The 18,990-nt window shown below is 41.8% G+C and overlaps 2 protein-coding genes across 2 annotated transcripts in view; both read right to left on the bottom strand.

The window, feature by feature from the left end:
- The window catches only part of LOC102536615 (pecanex 2), a 236,173-nt gene extending 227,981 nt beyond the window's left edge, over positions 1-8,192 (bottom strand). Inside the window, exons 1-4 of the mRNA XM_072972392.1 lie at positions 8,083-8,192; positions 7,147-7,267; positions 6,472-6,508; positions 1,065-2,345 (exon numbers count right to left, since the gene is read on the bottom strand). Coding sequence (XP_072828493.1) covers positions 1,065-2,345; positions 6,472-6,508; positions 7,147-7,267; positions 8,083-8,192 — 1,549 coding nt within the window. The remainder of the gene's footprint in view (positions 1-1,064; positions 2,346-6,471; positions 6,509-7,146; positions 7,268-8,082) is intronic.
- Positions 8,193-17,796: 9,604 nt separating this feature from the next.
- LOC140699902 (pecanex-like protein 2) lies at positions 17,797-18,786 on the bottom strand. The gene is made up of 2 exons (XM_072972391.1): positions 18,634-18,786; positions 17,797-17,826 (listed from the first exon to the last, which is right to left on the bottom strand). The coding sequence occupies exons 1-2, from the start codon at positions 18,784-18,786 to the stop codon at positions 17,797-17,799; spliced, it is 183 nt and encodes a 60-aa protein (XP_072828492.1).
- Positions 18,787-18,990: the final 204 nt, after the last annotated feature.

The following is an 18,990-nucleotide window of genomic DNA, read 5'->3' as shown; positions in this document are numbered from 1 at the left end:
AGTCCCGGAACATCTTTTGCCAGTGAGGAGACTGAGCCCAGAGATATTAAGCAACCTGAAACCAAACGAATATTATATTCATACAGGAAATACAGTTTATTATTTATAAGCATTGACTCTGGTGCAAGACTGCACAGGATCAAAGCTCCAATCTGGTACTTCCTAGACTAGACTAACCTGGGAAAGTTAGTGAAAACCATTTGCAGAAAGGAAAGCTAAGAGGACCCAAAACATAGGAGGATAAATGAGTGACTATGAGAGTAACTATATAATTTATTGTTCCAACTGGGAACACTTTTGAGAGTGAAAGGTGGTGCTATTAACAATTATGTTGGTGGAGGGGAAGGTATAGCTCAGCGGCAAAGTGTGTGCTTAGCATGCACAAGGTTCTGGGTTCAATCCCCACTGCCTACATTAAAAATAAATAGATACAGAAATAAACCTAATTATGCACCCCTCCAAAAATTTAGAAAAGCAATTATGTTGGCAAAACAATTGTTAATGAGGATCTTCTCAGACAAACCACCATGGATGTTCACTCCTGTTAATATTTGTAAAGTGCTTAGGACAGTGCCTGGCGTAAATTAAGAGCTGTGTATTTGTTATAATTATGTTTATAGCTTGAGATAATTCAGGAATCATGCTTACAGGATTTTGTAATGGATTTCATAACGGAATTCAACAGAAAAGTGGATTCATTTCACAGAAATTTGTTTTACGGGCAGTTTTCCCAGAATGCATCTATTCTAGAAAGGAAGTGGCATCTATTGAAGGTGGTAAAATATACTTGCTTATTTCCTTAGAAATACATATTCTTGCTTTCTAGGGAAGCCAAATCTTCATGACTATGCCTTAAATCTCCTGGTGGAGGAAGCCAGTTGCAATCAATACTCATATACAGCTTAGCATCAGCACGCTCAACCAATGTCAGGGACAACACTAAGCGGCAAACAATTACCCAACAGTTGTCCCACTGTTTGCGAAATCAAATTCCAGAAGGCAGATAACAAAGCAACGCATCGCCATCTTTGTACCATCAGGACAGAATTGCTGTGGAATCGTACCTCCGAGAAGCCCGCTGTCTTTGGTCTGCTCTGCTGGCTCACTCCCTTGGTCAGATGCCACCCCCTTGGAAGTATTAATTGATTCTAACAGGGAGACAAATTCCAGGAAGTTGGATTCATTTGGCATTTGTCCTTCCTTGGCCTCTAGGTCTGATTTGGAAGTTGGTATAGTTTTCTCTTTATCACTAATAATGTCTGCGGAACTTTTGCTCAAGACATCGGTCCCACTGTCTACACTGAGGACCCGGGCGTGTCTCTTTTCATGGCTGGTTCTACAAGATGATGGGTCGAGGGTGGCCTGGCCTTCCACTGCCCCCGGAGAGTCCGAGACCACATTAGTTGTGGGTGGAGGGGTTGTCGCACTGTGGTCTCTTGGCGAAGGACTGCAGTCCTTGGCGGCATTGCCCCCCTCCCCAGATTCATAGCCAGAACACTGATTGGAGGGAGGTTCTGCCATCAGTCTCTCTGGAGTCCTGTCCCCGCCAGTGCCTTCAGGACACACGATGCCTCCTCCTCCATCCTCAGACAGCTCCAGAGTGATGACAGGAATTCTCATCTGCTCCACGTTTGGAGGACCAGCCACCCCTGGGGTAGCTGACTGTGCATCGGACTCTAAACCAGTTCCCTCGGTGCCAATCACCTTCAGGTGGAGCGAGCTCTCCAAATCTGTCATGGAGTTCTGGGTACTGCTCATGGTGATGACAATCTTAATGGGTTCGTGCAGACTCAGCGGGTCTCCAGGCTGAGAAGTGTCTATCAGAGTGACGGCGACCTCACTGCCTGAGTAGTCCACATCCTGGTTCACGGGCCAGTGCAGCTGCTGGGAAGCCGCCGCAGCATCCTGCACAGGTTTGGCGATAACGGTGTCACACTGGGGGCAGCTGCTGCTCAGGCTGTCCTGAGATGCCTGGCTCTGCATCCACTCCCGTATGGAGTCCCGGGTGTGATGTCCAGGATCTGGCGTCAGGACTGAATTCTCACTCCCCCAAGGCTGGAAAGAAACATCGGTCTCCAGCAAGTCGTACTGAGACAGAGACAGGTGTGGTGACTTCCTCAAGGCTTCTTTATCCACCAAGCCGCCCTCGGATCTGTGGTGGAAAGGGGGCCGTCCCTTCCCTTGATCACCGATGCGCCGTTCTGCCATGGCTGGCGTCACTGGCCTTGCCGGTGTGGTCGTGGTTTCTCGCGCATTGGCTTTAGAAACAGGTAAGCTTTCCGTTTTGACGCCAGGTGAGGTAGATGACACTGGTGCTCCGGGCTGGTCCTCTGACAGAATGACACCTGAAACAGACACAAGGGCAACTTGATGAGCATCCCAAATGGAGGAAGAATGTCCCAGAGCAAGGCCTAAGGACAACAAAACGAAACAATAACACCCAGGGGGCAGGGTACAGCTCACTGGTAGAACACATGCTTAGCATGCACAAGGTCCTGGGTTCAATTCCCAGTCTCTCCATTAAAGAAACAAATAAACCTAATTACCCACCCCTGGCCCAGAGAAAAAAATTAATACAATGTTTCTCTCTTTCCTTTTTTTTCTCTAAAATAAATAAATAAATAAAAATAAACACCAGCCACAAATGTCATTAGATGCTTATCTTTGAAATAAGTAGGGGAGGCTTTTGGGGAAGGACCGCTGCCCTAGGTCTATGGAGCAGCATTCGCTCGGGATTCCAAGTAACTCGACCTGGGGACAGAAGAGGCACCTCCCCTAACTCTGCAGTTAACACTTAATGCTTTGGGGCGCTTTATTTGGCAGGGAGGGTTGGTCAGGTGAGAAACACACTATTTTGGGGAAGGTAAGACTGGACTGTATACGAATGTTAAGTTCGGGCACAATGTTTAACCCTGCAACGGCACCTTAAAAATCAGCAGAGTAACAGAATGTTCTGTTGGCCGGGTGACCTTTGACGTTTATAAGGAATTCCACAAGACGCTTGAGTGTGGGCAGGTCTGTTAAGACAGCAGTCTCTTGGCCTGGGAGGTCCAGAGAGCCTTCCAGATGTCCCATGAGTTGGAAACGTGTCATAATAACATTTAAGGTATTACTTGGCTTTTTTTTACCATCTCAGGTAAAGTGGATTTTCTATCAATGAGTGGAAAGTAGATGCCCATGAGAACCTAGATGTCTTATTAAAGAGATCCATGTCAGTTTCTAATGTATTCATAAATTATAATAAAGATGACTACGTATGTCAAAAAAAAAAAAGTAAGGTAGGAGGAAGAAGATTCTAGGTGGGAGAGTTATGCCCAGAATTTGTACTAGAGTCAAAGAGGGTCTTCTGACTACAGCAGGGTAGGGCAGGGTCTCTCAGTTCCTTCTACCAAGGTGTCCTGAAGACAGAGGAGAGCGAGGAGATAAATACTCCTTCCTGCCTGCTCCAAACCCCTGCTTCCTGACCCTGAGGGTCATAGGCTGAGTCCACCTACGGCAGCTTCATTATCTTGGCTAAGTAATGTAATCCTTCCACACCAAGATTTCCCAGCTGTGACACTATTGACATTTTGGACGAGATAATTCTCTGCCGTGGAGGCTGTCATGTGCATTGCAGGATGTTTCACAGCATCCCTGGCCTCCACCCACTCGGGTGATGCTGGTGGCAACTCCACCCTCAGTCAGGACAATGAAAAATGCCTCCAGACACTGTCAGACATCCCCTAAGGAACAGATTCCCTCAGTTGAGAACCACTGTTCTTGGCCTCAATTTCCTTATCTGCAAAATGGGGATAATTATGCCAACCTCTTAAGGCTGCCATGAGGACCCAAAAGGTTGGACTCAGAAAGCACCAGCCCAAAGACGGGCGATGGGCTTGGTGGTGCCTCGACCCATGGACAGTAATAACCCCATGCTTCTGATGTGATTCATCTATTTTCAGAACATTTTAAATTTCATCTGCAAAGCAGTATTTACTGATGGTGGTGGCTACAAGTGAGCTCTGTCCTTCTCTCAACTTCCTTAGGACCCGAGCATCCCCTAAGCCTCTTAAGCTTGAAACCTTGGCGTCTTCATGTGGGTTTTCTTTCTCCACTAGCTTTGTGGTCATTCAAACAACAAATGCCTCCAGTTCTTCCTTCTCTTCTATCAGGAAGTGTCTTCTCTGGGGGCATGAGGGGTGCAGTGTCTGAGGGTCTGCAAGGTCCCAGGAGAAACAGGATAAGCAACAACTCATTTACTCTAATATTGGCAGAAAGAAAATAAATAATACAACTTGAGGTAATATAAAATGTCACAATTATTAAAATGAATGGGAATATTATGAAAATAAGAATGAAAAAAAAATAAGACATAACATGCATTTTTCAAATTAACTCTTGCCATAGGTGGACCCAGCCTATGACCTGCAGGTGTCAGGAAGTGACGGTTTGGAGTAGGTACAGGAAGGAGTATTTACTTGCCCTCCTCTGTCTTCAGGGGTACTCTGGTAGAAAGAATCGAGGGACCCTGCTCTAACCTGCTGTAGTCAAAAGACCCTGTTTGACCCTAACCCTAACCCTGACCCTAAATGGCTATAATCAGAGACATGGACAATAATAAGTGTTATCTAAGACATGGGGAAACTGTGACCCATATACAGATGGTAGGAATTTAAAGGGATACACCTGCTTTCTAAAACCATTCCTCAAATGGTTAAACACAGAGTTACTGAATGACCTGGCAATTCCACTCCTGGAAGCACATTCAAGAAAATGAAAACACATGTCCACACAAAAATCTGCACATGAATGTTCACTGCAGCATCAGTCATAATAGCCCAAAAGTTCCAACAACACAGATGATCATCGACTGATACCTGAATAAATAAAATGTGGTATATCCATTTAATGAAATATTATTTGGCAATAAAAGAAATAAAGTACTGATACAAGCTACAACATAGATGAACCTTGAAAACATTAGGCTAGTCACAAAAGACCACATGTGATATGATTCCAGTTATATGAAATGTCCAGAATAGGCAAATCTATAGAGACAGAAAGAGCATTAGTGGTTGCCTAGGGCTGGGAGAGATGGGAGGTTGAGTGGTGATGGCTAAGTGGTGTGGGCTTGCCTTTCAAGGTGATGAAAGTATTCTAAAATTGATTGTGATAATGTATACACAACTCTGTGACTATAGTAAAAGCCACTGACAGTAAGTGAATTGCATGGCATCTGAACGATGTCTCAATAGAGTGGTTAAAAAGTAAAGCCACTGTGCCTTTTAACAATAAGAACTAGATGCTAGGGTAGTATGTTATGAGACTGGTCCAAGAAAAAAAATTGCTCTAGTGCAGCGCTGCTGAAAAAACATTGCATAAGTCAGGCATGGGTATAAATGCCACCTAGACATTTTACATTTCATTATGACTCAGAGTGAAATGATGTATGCAAAACCTCTACTGCAATCCCCAACACAAGGAAGGAAGGAATGGTTTTAATTGGAATGATGCAATTAAAGGCCAGAACAGACATTGAAAGGAGGTAAATAATGTAAGGGTGTTCATAGCAACAGGACACTGGAAGAATATACAGTTTAATACAAGGAAAACTGTGTGTGTCAAAATGGACAAAATAATGTGTGAAATCCTGTGTGTAACTAAAATATTTGAAATCTAACTAATGCACATTTCATTTCGGTAGCAACATAGAAAAAACAATGTGGATGACCTTTTATATTATTATATTGATAAGAATGATATTATATTAATATAGTATACTAATGGAATTTAGCTGAGTGATGAAAAAAGAAACTTCCTTGTAGGTTTTCAGGACCATGGTGCTAATTGCAGCTGCTTTCCAGAAAATAAAATTTTACACTATCCTCAAAATTTAAAGAGAGCATAAATTTCTCTTTGTAGTAGTACTGCCAAAAAATACAATTGCAGAGACAGGAAGGGGTTTATTCAGGCTTCCAAAGATTCTTTTTTAAGTCTTCTGAAGGCAATGAAAAGACAGGAAAATGAAATCTTAGTGAAAAAGTAGAACAAAAGTTTGGGAGGATTTAAAAGAAAAATCCCAGAAACAAAACTTGTAACTTGAGAGACATGCAGACATACAGAATGCAATGTAATTCCCTCGGCTATTTTTCCGTGTAAGAACTACAATAAAAAGTCTGTGTGCTATAATTAATTTATTCTACTTTACATCTGCTGTTATAAGCTTGAAATGAGGCACAGGCTAGAGAAAGAACAATGGAATCCAGTCGATACAATATCACAGTCGGAATGCAGGCATGATAAACAAATTTCGATCAGAAATAAATCAAATGAAGAGCTAAAGAAATGAAGGTAAACTTAACTGTGCAGTCTTCGGTCTGGTTCGCATTTGGAATGAATTCCCTGGCATTCCACTGTATAATCATTTTTCATGTCACCTAGGATAATGCTGTGATAAAATATTAAAGAATAAGAAAAGAACAGGCACTCTACCTTTGAGATCTTCCACTGTTTCCTGTGCCGGGAGCCCCTAAATAAATGAAAGAACAGAAATCAATATGACTCAGCCCCCTGACCATTTCCAGGCAGTCAGCAGACGCCAAGCAGCAGTCACTGTTTTTCTAAATAGCTCACAGAGAGGAGACAATATGGTGTCCATGAAAGAAAAGGGAGAGCAAAAATGAATGCAAAAAAATGCATATATATACACGCGTAGATGTGCAACCAAGACCACCATGCTGTGATAAAAGAGACTTTGGCAATTAAGAAACTAACAAGGAGAAATAAAATGCTGCAGTGAATTCAGCTCGAGAGATTGAATCCAGAAAAAAGGCGATGTACTGACTTTGCAAGAGGTAAGTGTGATTTAAGGTGGAGGGGTGGAGTTGACTCCAGGGGAAGACACTGCAAATCTGATGATTCAGATGAGTGACAGATAGGAGAAGGAAGGGAAAGTGGGGAGCCTCAGCAGGGTATGGGTGTGCATTGAGCACGTGATTGTGTTTCTCTTATGGTCCGTATGCTCCTCCCCGGTCATTTCTACACAAGGGCCAGTATTTACAGCCAGTGTATGTAAACTGAAGTCAATGAATGCCTTGCTCACCTCTCTTCTAGGTATCGACACTACAGCAACATGGAGAGAGTGAAACAGAAAAACAGACCACTGACCAGGAGCCCAGAAGAGTGATGAGAGTTTATGCTCTGTCCTCTGGAGCTGCAGCGGAGGGGAGGCGTGGCAAGGGTTCGACTGGCCTCTTCCTTTTTGCCATGGTTTATCTGCCCATTATTGCTAATTCCACATGAGAAACACAGAAGTGATATTATCAAACAGAACATGGCTCTTTGGACATTAGTCCCAAATAATTTTTCCCTTGATTCTACTTGGTCAAATTCATTGTCTACAAATTTTATTTATTTATTTTTTACAAATTTTATTTTTAAGACCTAATAAACATTACTTTAAAACAAGACATGCTCTCTTAAGGAATTATCAGAAATAAGAGCACAAATAGTGACAGATGTTCACACGAGAATTACTTTCGACATTTTAGTTCTATGTAATGTATTACTTTTATATTAACAAACACAAATGCTCTTTTTGAAAATACTCTGGCATATGCACTAAGCATTTAAATGGCAAGATAAGCACAGGGAGCCATATTCAATATCTTGTAATAACCTTTAATGAAAATGAATCTATATATTCACTCATATATATATGCACATGACTGGGACACTGTGCTGTACACCAGAAACTGACACATTGTAAATGACTGTGTTTCAATTTAAAAAAAGGTAAAGTTAAAATTTTAAATTCAAAAAACAAATTTTAAATAAATGGCAAGTAAAAATACTGAAGTAAAATATTTTGCTAGGCTAAGCCTAAAGCAAATGAATTTCAGAGTATAAGGTCATATTAAATAGTTAAATCTTAATCAACATCAATTTTATGCTTAAGTGTACACTTAAATATAAGAAAAATGTATATATTTGTGTCTAGCTATACTGGTATATTTTCATAAACAACCAAAAAATGAGAAAATTATTTTTAATAAAAATTAAAGCATTTGAATTATGAACTGATGCATTAATTCGAAACATTACCTTGGATTTTTGTGATTAGTTATGTGGTTACTGTTGGCCTCTTTGTCTTTATCTGGCTTTTCTTTCTTTCTGGAGGGCGTTTGCTGAATCAGTTCTCCTTTATCAAACATGAGGTGTAGGCGATAACTGACCAATTTGATTACTGTGAAGAATATAGTCACCAAACTGCAGTAAAAAAATACAGTGATGGCATTTGGAGGAAAAGCCTAAAGAAGAGAAAAGAAAGGGAAAAAAATCAGGCCACAAGATAGAGAAGTACAATGATCCCCTGTAGTTATTTGTGTGAAGAAATTGATAGGTTTTCAGGTCCTGGATAATAGTCTATTACATATTTTATGAATTTCCTTTATTTAAAATATTAAGCAAATTTAATATTTTCTCAGAAAATTCAGAACTTCTGGCTATATATTGAGAACAGAATGAGCTCAGCTGTAGTTGCGATGCTGGAAATATGGATTAAGAACTCCCAGAGCCAGACGTGTGAGAATGCACGCTAACATATATGAAACTGCCTGATGGAATATGGGAGGGAGCCCTCAAGGCAGTACCCCTTAGAAGTCAGCCAGCCTTGCAAGTACATCGTGTTTAAAAATGATGAGGTAGGTAGGACTGAAACATTGTAACGTACACCAGAAACTGACACAACATTGTAAACTGACTATACTTCAATTAACAAAAATATGATGAGGTGGGTGGAATCTAGACATTTGACTCATCCTCAAAAGACAGCCCTACCTGCACTTCTGCCTTGCAAAGTAAAATGAACAAAAAGGAGAATACAATGCTTTCTCTCAGGCCTGCTATTTAGCTTTCTTTGAGTCTACTGTCTGTTTCTTATTACTTCTGTTCTAATTTCTTTGCACTCCTAGGCCTCTTGCTTTGTGTGCAATTTTCATGAGGCAAATCCTAGACAGAAAAGTGGCACGCAAATGTTGGCTCATCCAGATTGTGCTACAGGGAATGATGAGATAGGGAAATAGCCAAAGGCTACAGAGGTAGATTTGAGGCAGGGGCATTAAAATGAGAATCTTCATGGGTCCAAATGCTTTGAAAACTACTTTAGAAAGCAGATACCTGTAACTGTCTCATTCTCTCTTCTCTTCTCATAAACATTGAGTGCAAAGTTTAGTCAATGAATGCTTAAGATAGTCAAGAAATCTGGATTCATGTTGTCTTTTTAATTTCAGATGGCTACAGTAAGAGTTAACATTTTAGTTACATCTTTAATGTATACAGAGATCCATAGGATCAATCAATCAGTGAGCTCATTAAAGGCAAAGTGATGTCAACCTCAACACAATAAGTTCAACCATAAATCTGTACTGATATCGAGTCTGAATATCACTGAATATTGCCAGAAACAATCCCTCCAGTGTGACAACCAAAACTGTCTCCAGACATTGTCAAATGTCCCTGAAGGAGGTGCAGACTTGATCTCCCATTGAAAACCACTGCCTAGCCCCTAAATGTATATGTGGTTACTTTGCACCAAACACAGGGATTAAAAAAACATAGTCCTTACACACAGAGTTTAAAATTGATAGATGAGTAATAGCTAGAAGACAGAGTAGCAAGTGCCAGAATTCTGGTAAGTTGAGGTATGCCCAACCAAGGGATGGGGGTATGGGGCCAAAGAAATGATTCCAGGAAAAGCAGACATCTGTGAAAACTAAGAAAGGTGCTAAGAAAAGCCAGAAGGAATGTAGAGCTTATGAAAAGTGCAAACATTTCAGAGTATTTCACATGGGGCATTCCAAGTATGGTAATACATCAAAAGTTCCAGACACCATATGCTTCAGAATTTGATGTTCACCATGAAGAAAGAGTGCAGAATGCTATTTAAGCATGGAATGAAAATATTGGGATATGTATTTTATAAGATCATCAGTGTAGATGGGAGGCTGGACACAGGATGAGCTGGTCATGAGGAGACCAGAAGGGGGCCAACTGACTTCATGGAAGAGTTTAATGAAATCATCTATGTGGACGCCCAATGTGCAGCATAAATGATAATTTCTCCATAAAATCATTGTAAAGCCTATAAATTGTAATATAAATGTAGATACAAACTATTGCCTCTGCTCTTCTAAATCAGTATTAGAAACTCCACAGCCATTGCTAAAAGAGACTTCTGAGACCATCAGGACCAATGGAAGGATTGTTGGAATAAATAAATGATCTTACAAGGCGACTACCTGGAAAGACCACCACATGGTAAGTTGCTATTTTTTTATTTTAAAAAGTTATTATTTACAGAAAACAGTATGGCAGTTCCTCAAGAAATTAAAAATAGAATAACCATACGATCCAACAATTCCACTTCAACCCAAAAGAACTGAGAGCATGGTCTTGAAGAGAGATTTGTACATCCACCTTCACAACATTATTATTATTCACAATTGCCAAGAGGTGGAAGCAACCCAAGTGTCTCTCGATGGATGGTGGATAAACAAAATGTGAACACTACACACACAATGAAATATTTTCCAAGCTTAAAAAGGAATGGAATTTTGACACATTCTACAGTCCTGATGAGTCTTGAGGACATTATGCTAAGTAAAATCAGCCAGTCACCAGAAGACTAATACAGTGATTACACTTCCGTGAAGTACCTAGAGTAGCCAAATTCACAGAAAGGGAAAAGAAACTGGAGATTACCAGAAACTCAGGGGAGGGGAAATAGGGAGCTGTTGCTTAATGACTACGGACTTCCAGTTTTGAAAGATGGAAACATTCTGGAAACAGGCTGTACACAATGTGACCATACTTAACTCCACTGAACTGTAGACTTTCGAGTTATGTGCATTTTACTACAAATTTCAAAAGTGATTATTATTTTAGATTTATCTGGAGATGACATATGGCATTTTCCAACTGAGAAATAGGAACAAACAAATCACACTGGGCCCCTCTGTCTGGAAATGGAGGTTAAGCAGGACCAGGTCAGCAAGAGCCCACTGTTTCTCCTAGACCACCCCTCAAGATCAAGTTGAATCCCCTCAACTAGTGTCCGCTGCCCAGAGTAAGCGACTAGTAAAAGCCCCACGTAATCAGCTGTACCTTAGAGACAGTCAAGCTCCCTACTCAGAGGGCCTTTCACAAGAATTTATTGGACAGACTCTGTGCTTGGCACTGGGGAGGGAGCTGCGAACAAAATAGGTCAATGTCTGTCTTCAAGGAGCTTCCATTATGGTGCAGACTAATTATACCTAATTTCAAAATTAATCAACTTCTCTCCAACAAGGGATCATAACCTACCTACACTTAAAAAGAATGAAATGATACTCCTTGCAGCAACATGGATGGACCTGGAGATGGTCATACTAAGTCAGTCAGACAGAGAAAGACAAATCTTATCAAAAGATGAGGAAGACCAATGGGAAATAAGTATTCGTTCTCTTGATTTTCTTTTGAGATGGTAAAGATTTGGAGATAGGAACTAAAATATACACAAAATCCAATATAGAAAATTCCTAAGGTCCTTCACAGTCCAAAGACTTCTATATTTGTTTTCTATATTTAAGATATACCACAACAAACAAAAACAAAGCGTAAATACAGGACAGAAATAGACTCATAGACAGAGAATACAGACTTGTGGTTGCCAAGGGGGCGGAGGGTGGGAAGGGATAGACTTGGATTTCAGAATTGTAGAATGGATAAACAAGATTATACTGTATAGCACAGGGAAATATACACAAAATGCTATGGTAGCTCACAGAGAAAAAAAATGTGACAATGAGTGTGTATATGTTCATGTATGACTGAAAAATTGTGCTGAACACTGGAATTTGACACAACATTGTAAAATGATTATAAATCAATTAAAAATGTTTAAAAAATCTACCAATATCAATAAATGAGATAAAGTCATTTTTGTTTGAGCCAGTGGTCTTTTCTTAAGTCCAAGTTCTCCACCATAGGGAAAAGGTTGTAATTATTATATAAATACTTCAAAGAAAAAGAGAATTGCCACAGGAGTAATAACACAAAGGTTATCTTGGAAACAACAGCAAAATTCGAACTTTATGGCAATCCAATACCAAGAGTGACACCTTGGTTTTCAAACTCCATTTTTAATGATCTGGACCCAGGCCACAACGTTGTGGTGAGTATATTGAAATGGGCCTGACCACAGACTGTTAAATGCACTACTAAAATTGTGAATTCTCTTCCTGAGTTAGATTTCATTAACGGAAAGAGTGATTTGATTATCCACCATGTATGAAGCACCACACCAGGGACCAAGGGGGGGATTCAAATCGTATCCTCACCCGCAGGGTTCCTCCAAACTAGGAGCAAGGATAGCCTCCCCACCTTGACTCCGAATGTCTTCAGATATTGGATTGTACTCTTTCCCACTCCCTGTGTGAAAGAACGGTCTTTACCACTTCTTTCTTTACCACTTACCATTTCTTCACCTCCCATTGCCTCTTAAACCCACAGTAATCTGGCGACTACTCCCCAACTCCACGGAAAACGTTCTTGTCAACGTCTCTAAATACAAAACTTCACCACAGTTTTCTCTTTTCTCAGCAGCACTCCACAACACGCCCTCACTTCTTGAAACATTGTCTTCTTTTTGCTTCTGAGAGGCCACGGTCTTCTAGCTGATCTCTGCCTGACGTCTGAGTCTGCATCTCCTGAGACCTCAGTGCTTAGCCCTCTTCTCTCTCACTACATCTTCCTGCTCAGTCCCTTGGAAGTACATATAACCTGTATATGTATGATTTTCTGATCTATATCTCTAGCTTAGACGCCCATGTTGTGAAATTCCCTGGATTAGAGGTGGTATGGTGGAGTGGGTACCAACTCCAGCTGTTTGTGCTCTGCTTCTGGTTCGCTCACAACTTGCCAAGTATCCTTAAGCATCTTAACCACCCTCTCCATGTCAGTTTTACCAACTGTAAAATGGGAACAGTGACAGTGCCTGTCTGGGCTGTTGTGAGGATGAGATGGATTCAGTCCATGCAAAATGCTTACAACAGTGCCTGCCTCATAGGAGCTCAGTGAGTGTTGGCTGTTTTTATGATCTATTCTAATAATGATAATGTTAAAGGGGGAAAAATCCAAAAAATCTGAATAGCATTAAGAAATAATCTATCTTTTTTCCTCCATAGTATGTAGGAAAGAGTTTTAGAGGGGATGAAATGGGGATAAGGCTGGGGAACGTGTAAAAGTAATCATCTGAGAGACCAAATGGTTAAAATCGGAAAACAATAATCACCCTGATAAGGATCAACTTCCAGACAAAAGAAATCACACCAAGGGTATGAGGATATTAGACGTTACAACTGGGAAAAATAACAGAGTACCTCAGGAGAGCAAGATTACCGTGTGGAACTGGACATTTTGAAATCTGAATCAAGTCTGTGCTTTGTTACTTAAAGCAACTATAGGACTTGTATTACCTGTGACCTGAAGTCATGGGGCTTGTGCAATTTTTATCCAAGAATAGAGAAAAAAAGACTCCTCTATGGAGAGACTCCAAATATAACTAGTCACTAACGGAGAGAATTTAAGAGAAGTCGAGGTGGGGTGGGAGACAGAAATCCAACTACCAGAAAATCAGTCATGAGCTTGCAACACTAGAAGAGAAAGAAAAGGGGCAATGAGGGCTTTTGTTGGAGAGGGCCGTGGAGGCCGACATCCCAGAATACTGCAGGTGCTGCTTCTTTTGCCACAGACACAAAAACACACCCAGCTGATACACGTCCGTGTGTCTAAATGGCAGAAGATGAGGGAAAGCAGGAGGAATTTTGCAGAAGGGTGGAAATGTCGCTCAAGAAAGATGGTACTAACTTACAAAGACTGAAGGTGGCTGCCTAGGGATGGGGGGCAGCCCGGTAAAATTGCTTGCACCAGGAAAGCAAAGTCCCCACGGAGCAGAGCCCTTTGGACATACAGTCCAAATAGCCACCTGGAGCAGCAAAAATTTTAAAACAACTGCATGGGATGGCATTCCACCCAAGCCTAGAAGGGTTGGGTCTGCACTTCTTCGGACGCCCAGGGCCCAGGGAAGAATGCCTTCGAGCATCCCCAAGCTGCAGGCCCTGCACCCGAAACCCACTCTGTTTCAGGCAGGTGAGGTCAGGAGGAAGGAATTTCAGACATCCAAATGGATTATGGGAAAGTGCAAAGCATCATGCATCTCAGCTGAGAATAAATAAGGTACCCACAGGCACAAGGAGTGGATAACCAGCTTCTGGGAATCAAAGGAGACAAAGTATGGACCATGTGATTCAGCAGCAGGAAAAGCCTTTCTTATGAAGAAGCTGAATATGAATGCCAGGACTGACCAGTGAGAGGTATCCTTAATGGGAACAGGAACGTGCCAAGCAGTCCAACAAAGAAACAACAATCAAGTGCAACCCGCTGTGTCAGGTTGTAGGGGTTGCATCCTGCACAGTGGCCTCTAGCTGCCAGGGTCTGATGGTTGCTGAATCCAGTCCATAGGTCCTGAGCCAGGAAAGGGTGCCTTTTTGGACAGATAACCTTCTTGTAATTCATACAAGAGCCTCTTCTATGTTAGAAGTGGTGGTGTAAAAAGGGGTGGCCAGAGAAACACAAAACCTAAAGAAAAATAGTTATGTGCCCAAATGGGGAGTGGCCACAGACCATGACAGAAGAGTCACAAACTCCAAGTGACTCGGTGTGACAGGGAGTCCAGGCAGAGCACCCACGGTATGTCTAGTGCCACCCTGGCCTGTGCCAGGCAATCCCATTTTATTATAAGTATACCCATTAGTAATGAAGTGGTTCCTATCAAAAAAAAGTCCTCAAGGCTAAGTTAAAAAGCAGAACCAGAAACAGAGTTAGTCTGGCTAAAATAAAAGAAAACCCAAGGAAACAGAAAGCTACGGCCATAAAATAAAAGACAGATATTCTGTGTGGAAATCAGCTGTAACGGTGCCCTGCATGGGGTCTTGAAGAACGGGAAAGTTCCACTCCAGATCTTCTCCGCTACTCAACTTTTCTTCTCAGGTCGGCCTTACCACCACCAGGATAATCAGAACACCACTTCATGAGGGCCCACTGTTTCAGGGAGCTCCAATGCTCGTGTGCATAGCAGGTCAGGGGGCACAGGGGCCACAGGCCAAGGATTCGGGTACAACAGGACCTCAGCTTAAAATTCTGAATTTTACTACATATTATCTAGATGGCTCTCGGCAAGTGCCCTCTGGATCTCAGTTGCCAAATCGATAAAAACCAAACCCGTTATCCCCATTTTACAGATGAGAAAGCTGAGGCCTGGAGAAAGGCAGTGACTTGCACAAGATCACACAGTGGATAAGCATCAGGGCAGGGACGTCTTTCGACACTAGCCTGGTGCTGTCGGAACTTATTCAGGGTGAGACTCAGGCCCGGGGTGCTCTTGTTCTAAGCTGTACATAGATCTCTGTTGGTTCTCTCAGAACAAGCACAAGGACACGAGTGAGAAAGGAAAGGTTAGATATCTCTGATGCTCTGATGACAACTGCACCTTCCAGTTTGTCCAAAACAAAATCAGGCTGACAATAAATCAAAGTAAACCTCTTTTCAAATTGTCTAAATTGACCTAATGCTTTTAGTTACATACTTCTGAGAATTTCTTGAAAATATACAATTTATAAATGCTAATAAGTAACCTATTTTCTGCATTATCAACCAGACCTAAGTAAACTCTGGGGCTTAGAGATAAGTTTGCCTCAATAATTAATAATAAATTTTTAAGTTACATATTCAAAATCCCCATTAAATTAAAGGGTGGATTCTCCCTATAGTGGAACTGTCTTGATTAAACATGTTTCATCCAATTGTGCAAAAACCAGAAAAGTTCAAGGCCACTTAAATTACAGAACTTCAAATGAGCCCCTGCTATCAGCAAGCATCCAGGAATCTTTTCTGGACTAAGTTCTCATAAGTGGAACAAACTGAGAAAGATGTTAACAATCACAGGCAGCTCTGAAGTGCAGAAAAACATACTTAAGCATCAAAAGGGAGAGAAGAGAACCCTCCATTGGGGAAAGAGGTCTTTTATGTCTAAGGTCACTTTCAGAAACTAGAAGACCAGAGCAAGAGAAGGATTACTTGCATTTTTTTCAGTAAGACAGGCTAGGTATTAAAAAGCAGCACCATAATAAAAATTCACTCACATAAAATCATTCTGTGATAGTTAAAAGCACACTGGCATAAAGGCATGAAAATTTCAGTATAACTGGTTTGATCCAAAGAACCCAACATGAGTAAAATTTTTTAAGGTATCAGTTTTTTGCTTTCTAAACTCTTGAGATTTAGCCAAAAAAAATTATTTTTAAATAGCATTAAAGAGGAACTTAACTAAGGACAATTTCTTATTTACAAATATAAGTAGAAATCAAGTTACTCAATGAAGCATAGTTAGATGGAAATTAAGGGCCCTGATCATATGCATACACCAAATCTTGAAAGGAGTTACATAAAAATGAGCTCATATTCATTAAAGAAAATCTGCAGGATCATACATTAAACATTAATGTGGTGGTTGGTTGAGAAGTGGGATAATAGAAGTGCAATATATATTGCTTTCATTATCAGGAAATGCTCTAAATGTGTTGTTAGGTAGACAGTCTAATGCTGGTTGGGAAGAGAAAGAGATGCATGTTGAGTTTATTTCCACCAGTTTATTACACATGAGATCATTGCTAACCAAATGCAAAACACTCTGCTAGGTACAACAAGGAAAACCAAGATGAATCAACAAAATCAAAATCCATGCCCTCACAAAGCTCACGACCCAGGAGTAGAGGTAAAATACATGTTCCAACAACTAAGTACAGAGTTCAAAATGTACCACAGCACACACAGTAAATACAGAATGGTATCTGGGCAAAGGAGAAGAGAAATTAATTCCAGATAAGTGAAATCAAGGAAGCCTAGGCAGAGATGCTCATTCCTTCGGCCTCTGAAGGATAGAGAGATTTGGCAAGTGAATAATGAAAAAAGGAGGAAAAAAGTTAGTTCATATTGAGCAGTCACCATGTGCCAGGTACTGAGAAGGGCTTTGATTCATTCAGTCCTCATATGTACCCTGTTAGTCTGACTTTACAAACAGGGGAGCCCAAGCTGGCTCAAGCTGACACAACCACTAAGCAGAAGACCCAGGCTTGCTGTCCTTGTCACTGCTCTGTGCTGCCCTTCTAGGCAAAGAGAAAACATTGGGACCTACAGGCTAAGGAAATACGATGAAAAAGGTCAAACAAGAGGAAATTTACGCTTACTGAAGGGTCACCATGGATCAGCTGCTGTATTAAGTGTTTTTATATGAAATGTATTATCCCCATGAACTGGTCATTATCACATCTATTTTAAGGATGAGAAAACTAAGACCTAGATGGGTCAAACATCAGGTCAGACCTAACAGCTAGTATGTAGCAAGTTGGAAATTTACATCAGATCTGAGTTCAACCCCAGGTCAAGCCGGAAAGATGGATAGCTTTATGTGCTCATTTAAGCCTCCAAAACAACACTGTGCCTCTAGTCATAATACTTTTCTCATTTTACAGATAAGAAATAAAAAAAAAAACAGATTAAGTAACTTCCCCAAGGTCACAGAACTGCTAAGAGGTGAATCCCAAATTTAACATAGGTAGCCTAACTTCAGAGCCAGATTTCTGACCCTCCAGATAAACTACCAGAATGAGAGTAAACAGGACCCAAATCATGGACAATCTCTAACGTCACACTCAGACTCCGTCAGACATGCAAACTCATTGAAGATTTTTGCTGTGGAAAACATAATCAAACTGTGTGTTAGGAATAAACTCCTTCAATAGACGTATCAAAATTAGGTTCATGGCGCATCATGTTTTGGTAAGACTCGGCGCATCCTACTTGTGTAACTTTTCAAGTAAGATTAAACATTGTTTCAACTAGGTATATTTACCTAAGAAGGTCAAGTATGTAGTTATTCAGCAAGCACTCAATTGTGGTAACCTTACTAAACTGTCAAGCCCCAACTAGGTGCTGTGTAATACTTCACTTCTCTTAAACAACATCAGATTTACCCATTATTATATTTTTCTGCAGATCTCGACACAGTGGTGTGGAAATTGCGAATTGTGTAACTGATCATTGAAACCATCTTCCCACAGTAAAACAAGAAGGGAGGATCAATAACTGAAATAGGTTTGCTTTTAACATTTCATGTTTGCCTTTTGGCTATCATGCACAGTATCTCAGACCAAACATTATCCCAAGCTACCCAGCCAAGGAGCCTAGGGCTGCTTACATACAAAATAGGTTGAACATTCCACAGCGAGGAGCAGAGTCTGACTCATCCTGACAGGCAGCATCAATTCTTAATGTGTCCCTGAGCCCCCAAAGTCCTTTCCACTTCTTTTCCTGCCAGTGAGCCCCTCCCTGGTCCTCCTTTCTCTGTAATGCCTCTGTCCCAAATTCCTGAAGCCCTTCCCCATCCCATCTCTTAGCGGGGATCACAGTCAATCTTTTCCAACATGAGGCACACTCGGAGGGAGGGTTTTTCTGGTTGCTCCATCCCCACCTTTCCCAGACTTGGAGCTCCCCACTCACCAGATGCAGGGCCAGGGGCAGCAGCAGCAGGAACAGCCACAGGTAGAGGTGGAAGCTATTGGTGAACGTGCTCTGCTCGGGGTCGTGGTACCAGCCCCCCGTGAGCGCGGCCCACACGCCCTGCCGGAGCAGCTGCAGCACCTGGGACACCATGCCTGCGCCCCGGGGCCGGCGCGCACCGCCGGGACGCCCTCAGCTTTAACACGCGGGCCCCCGGGGGGCCCCGCCGCCGCCGCCGCCGCCGCCACCGCCCCCTCCCGCGCCTTCTGCCCCGCGACCGAAGCTCGGGCTGCCTTTCTGCCCGGACCCGCGAACCGCGGCGCCGGAGCCGGCTGCTGCCGCCGGGCAGGGGGGCGC

This window comes from Vicugna pacos, chromosome 11 (assembly GCF_048564905.1).
Source record: "Vicugna pacos chromosome 11, VicPac4, whole genome shotgun sequence".
Lineage (NCBI taxonomy): Eukaryota > Metazoa > Chordata > Mammalia > Artiodactyla > Camelidae > Vicugna > Vicugna pacos.
Note: the sequence above shows the minus strand (reverse complement) of the source record. Positions and strands in the feature narration are given on the sequence as shown.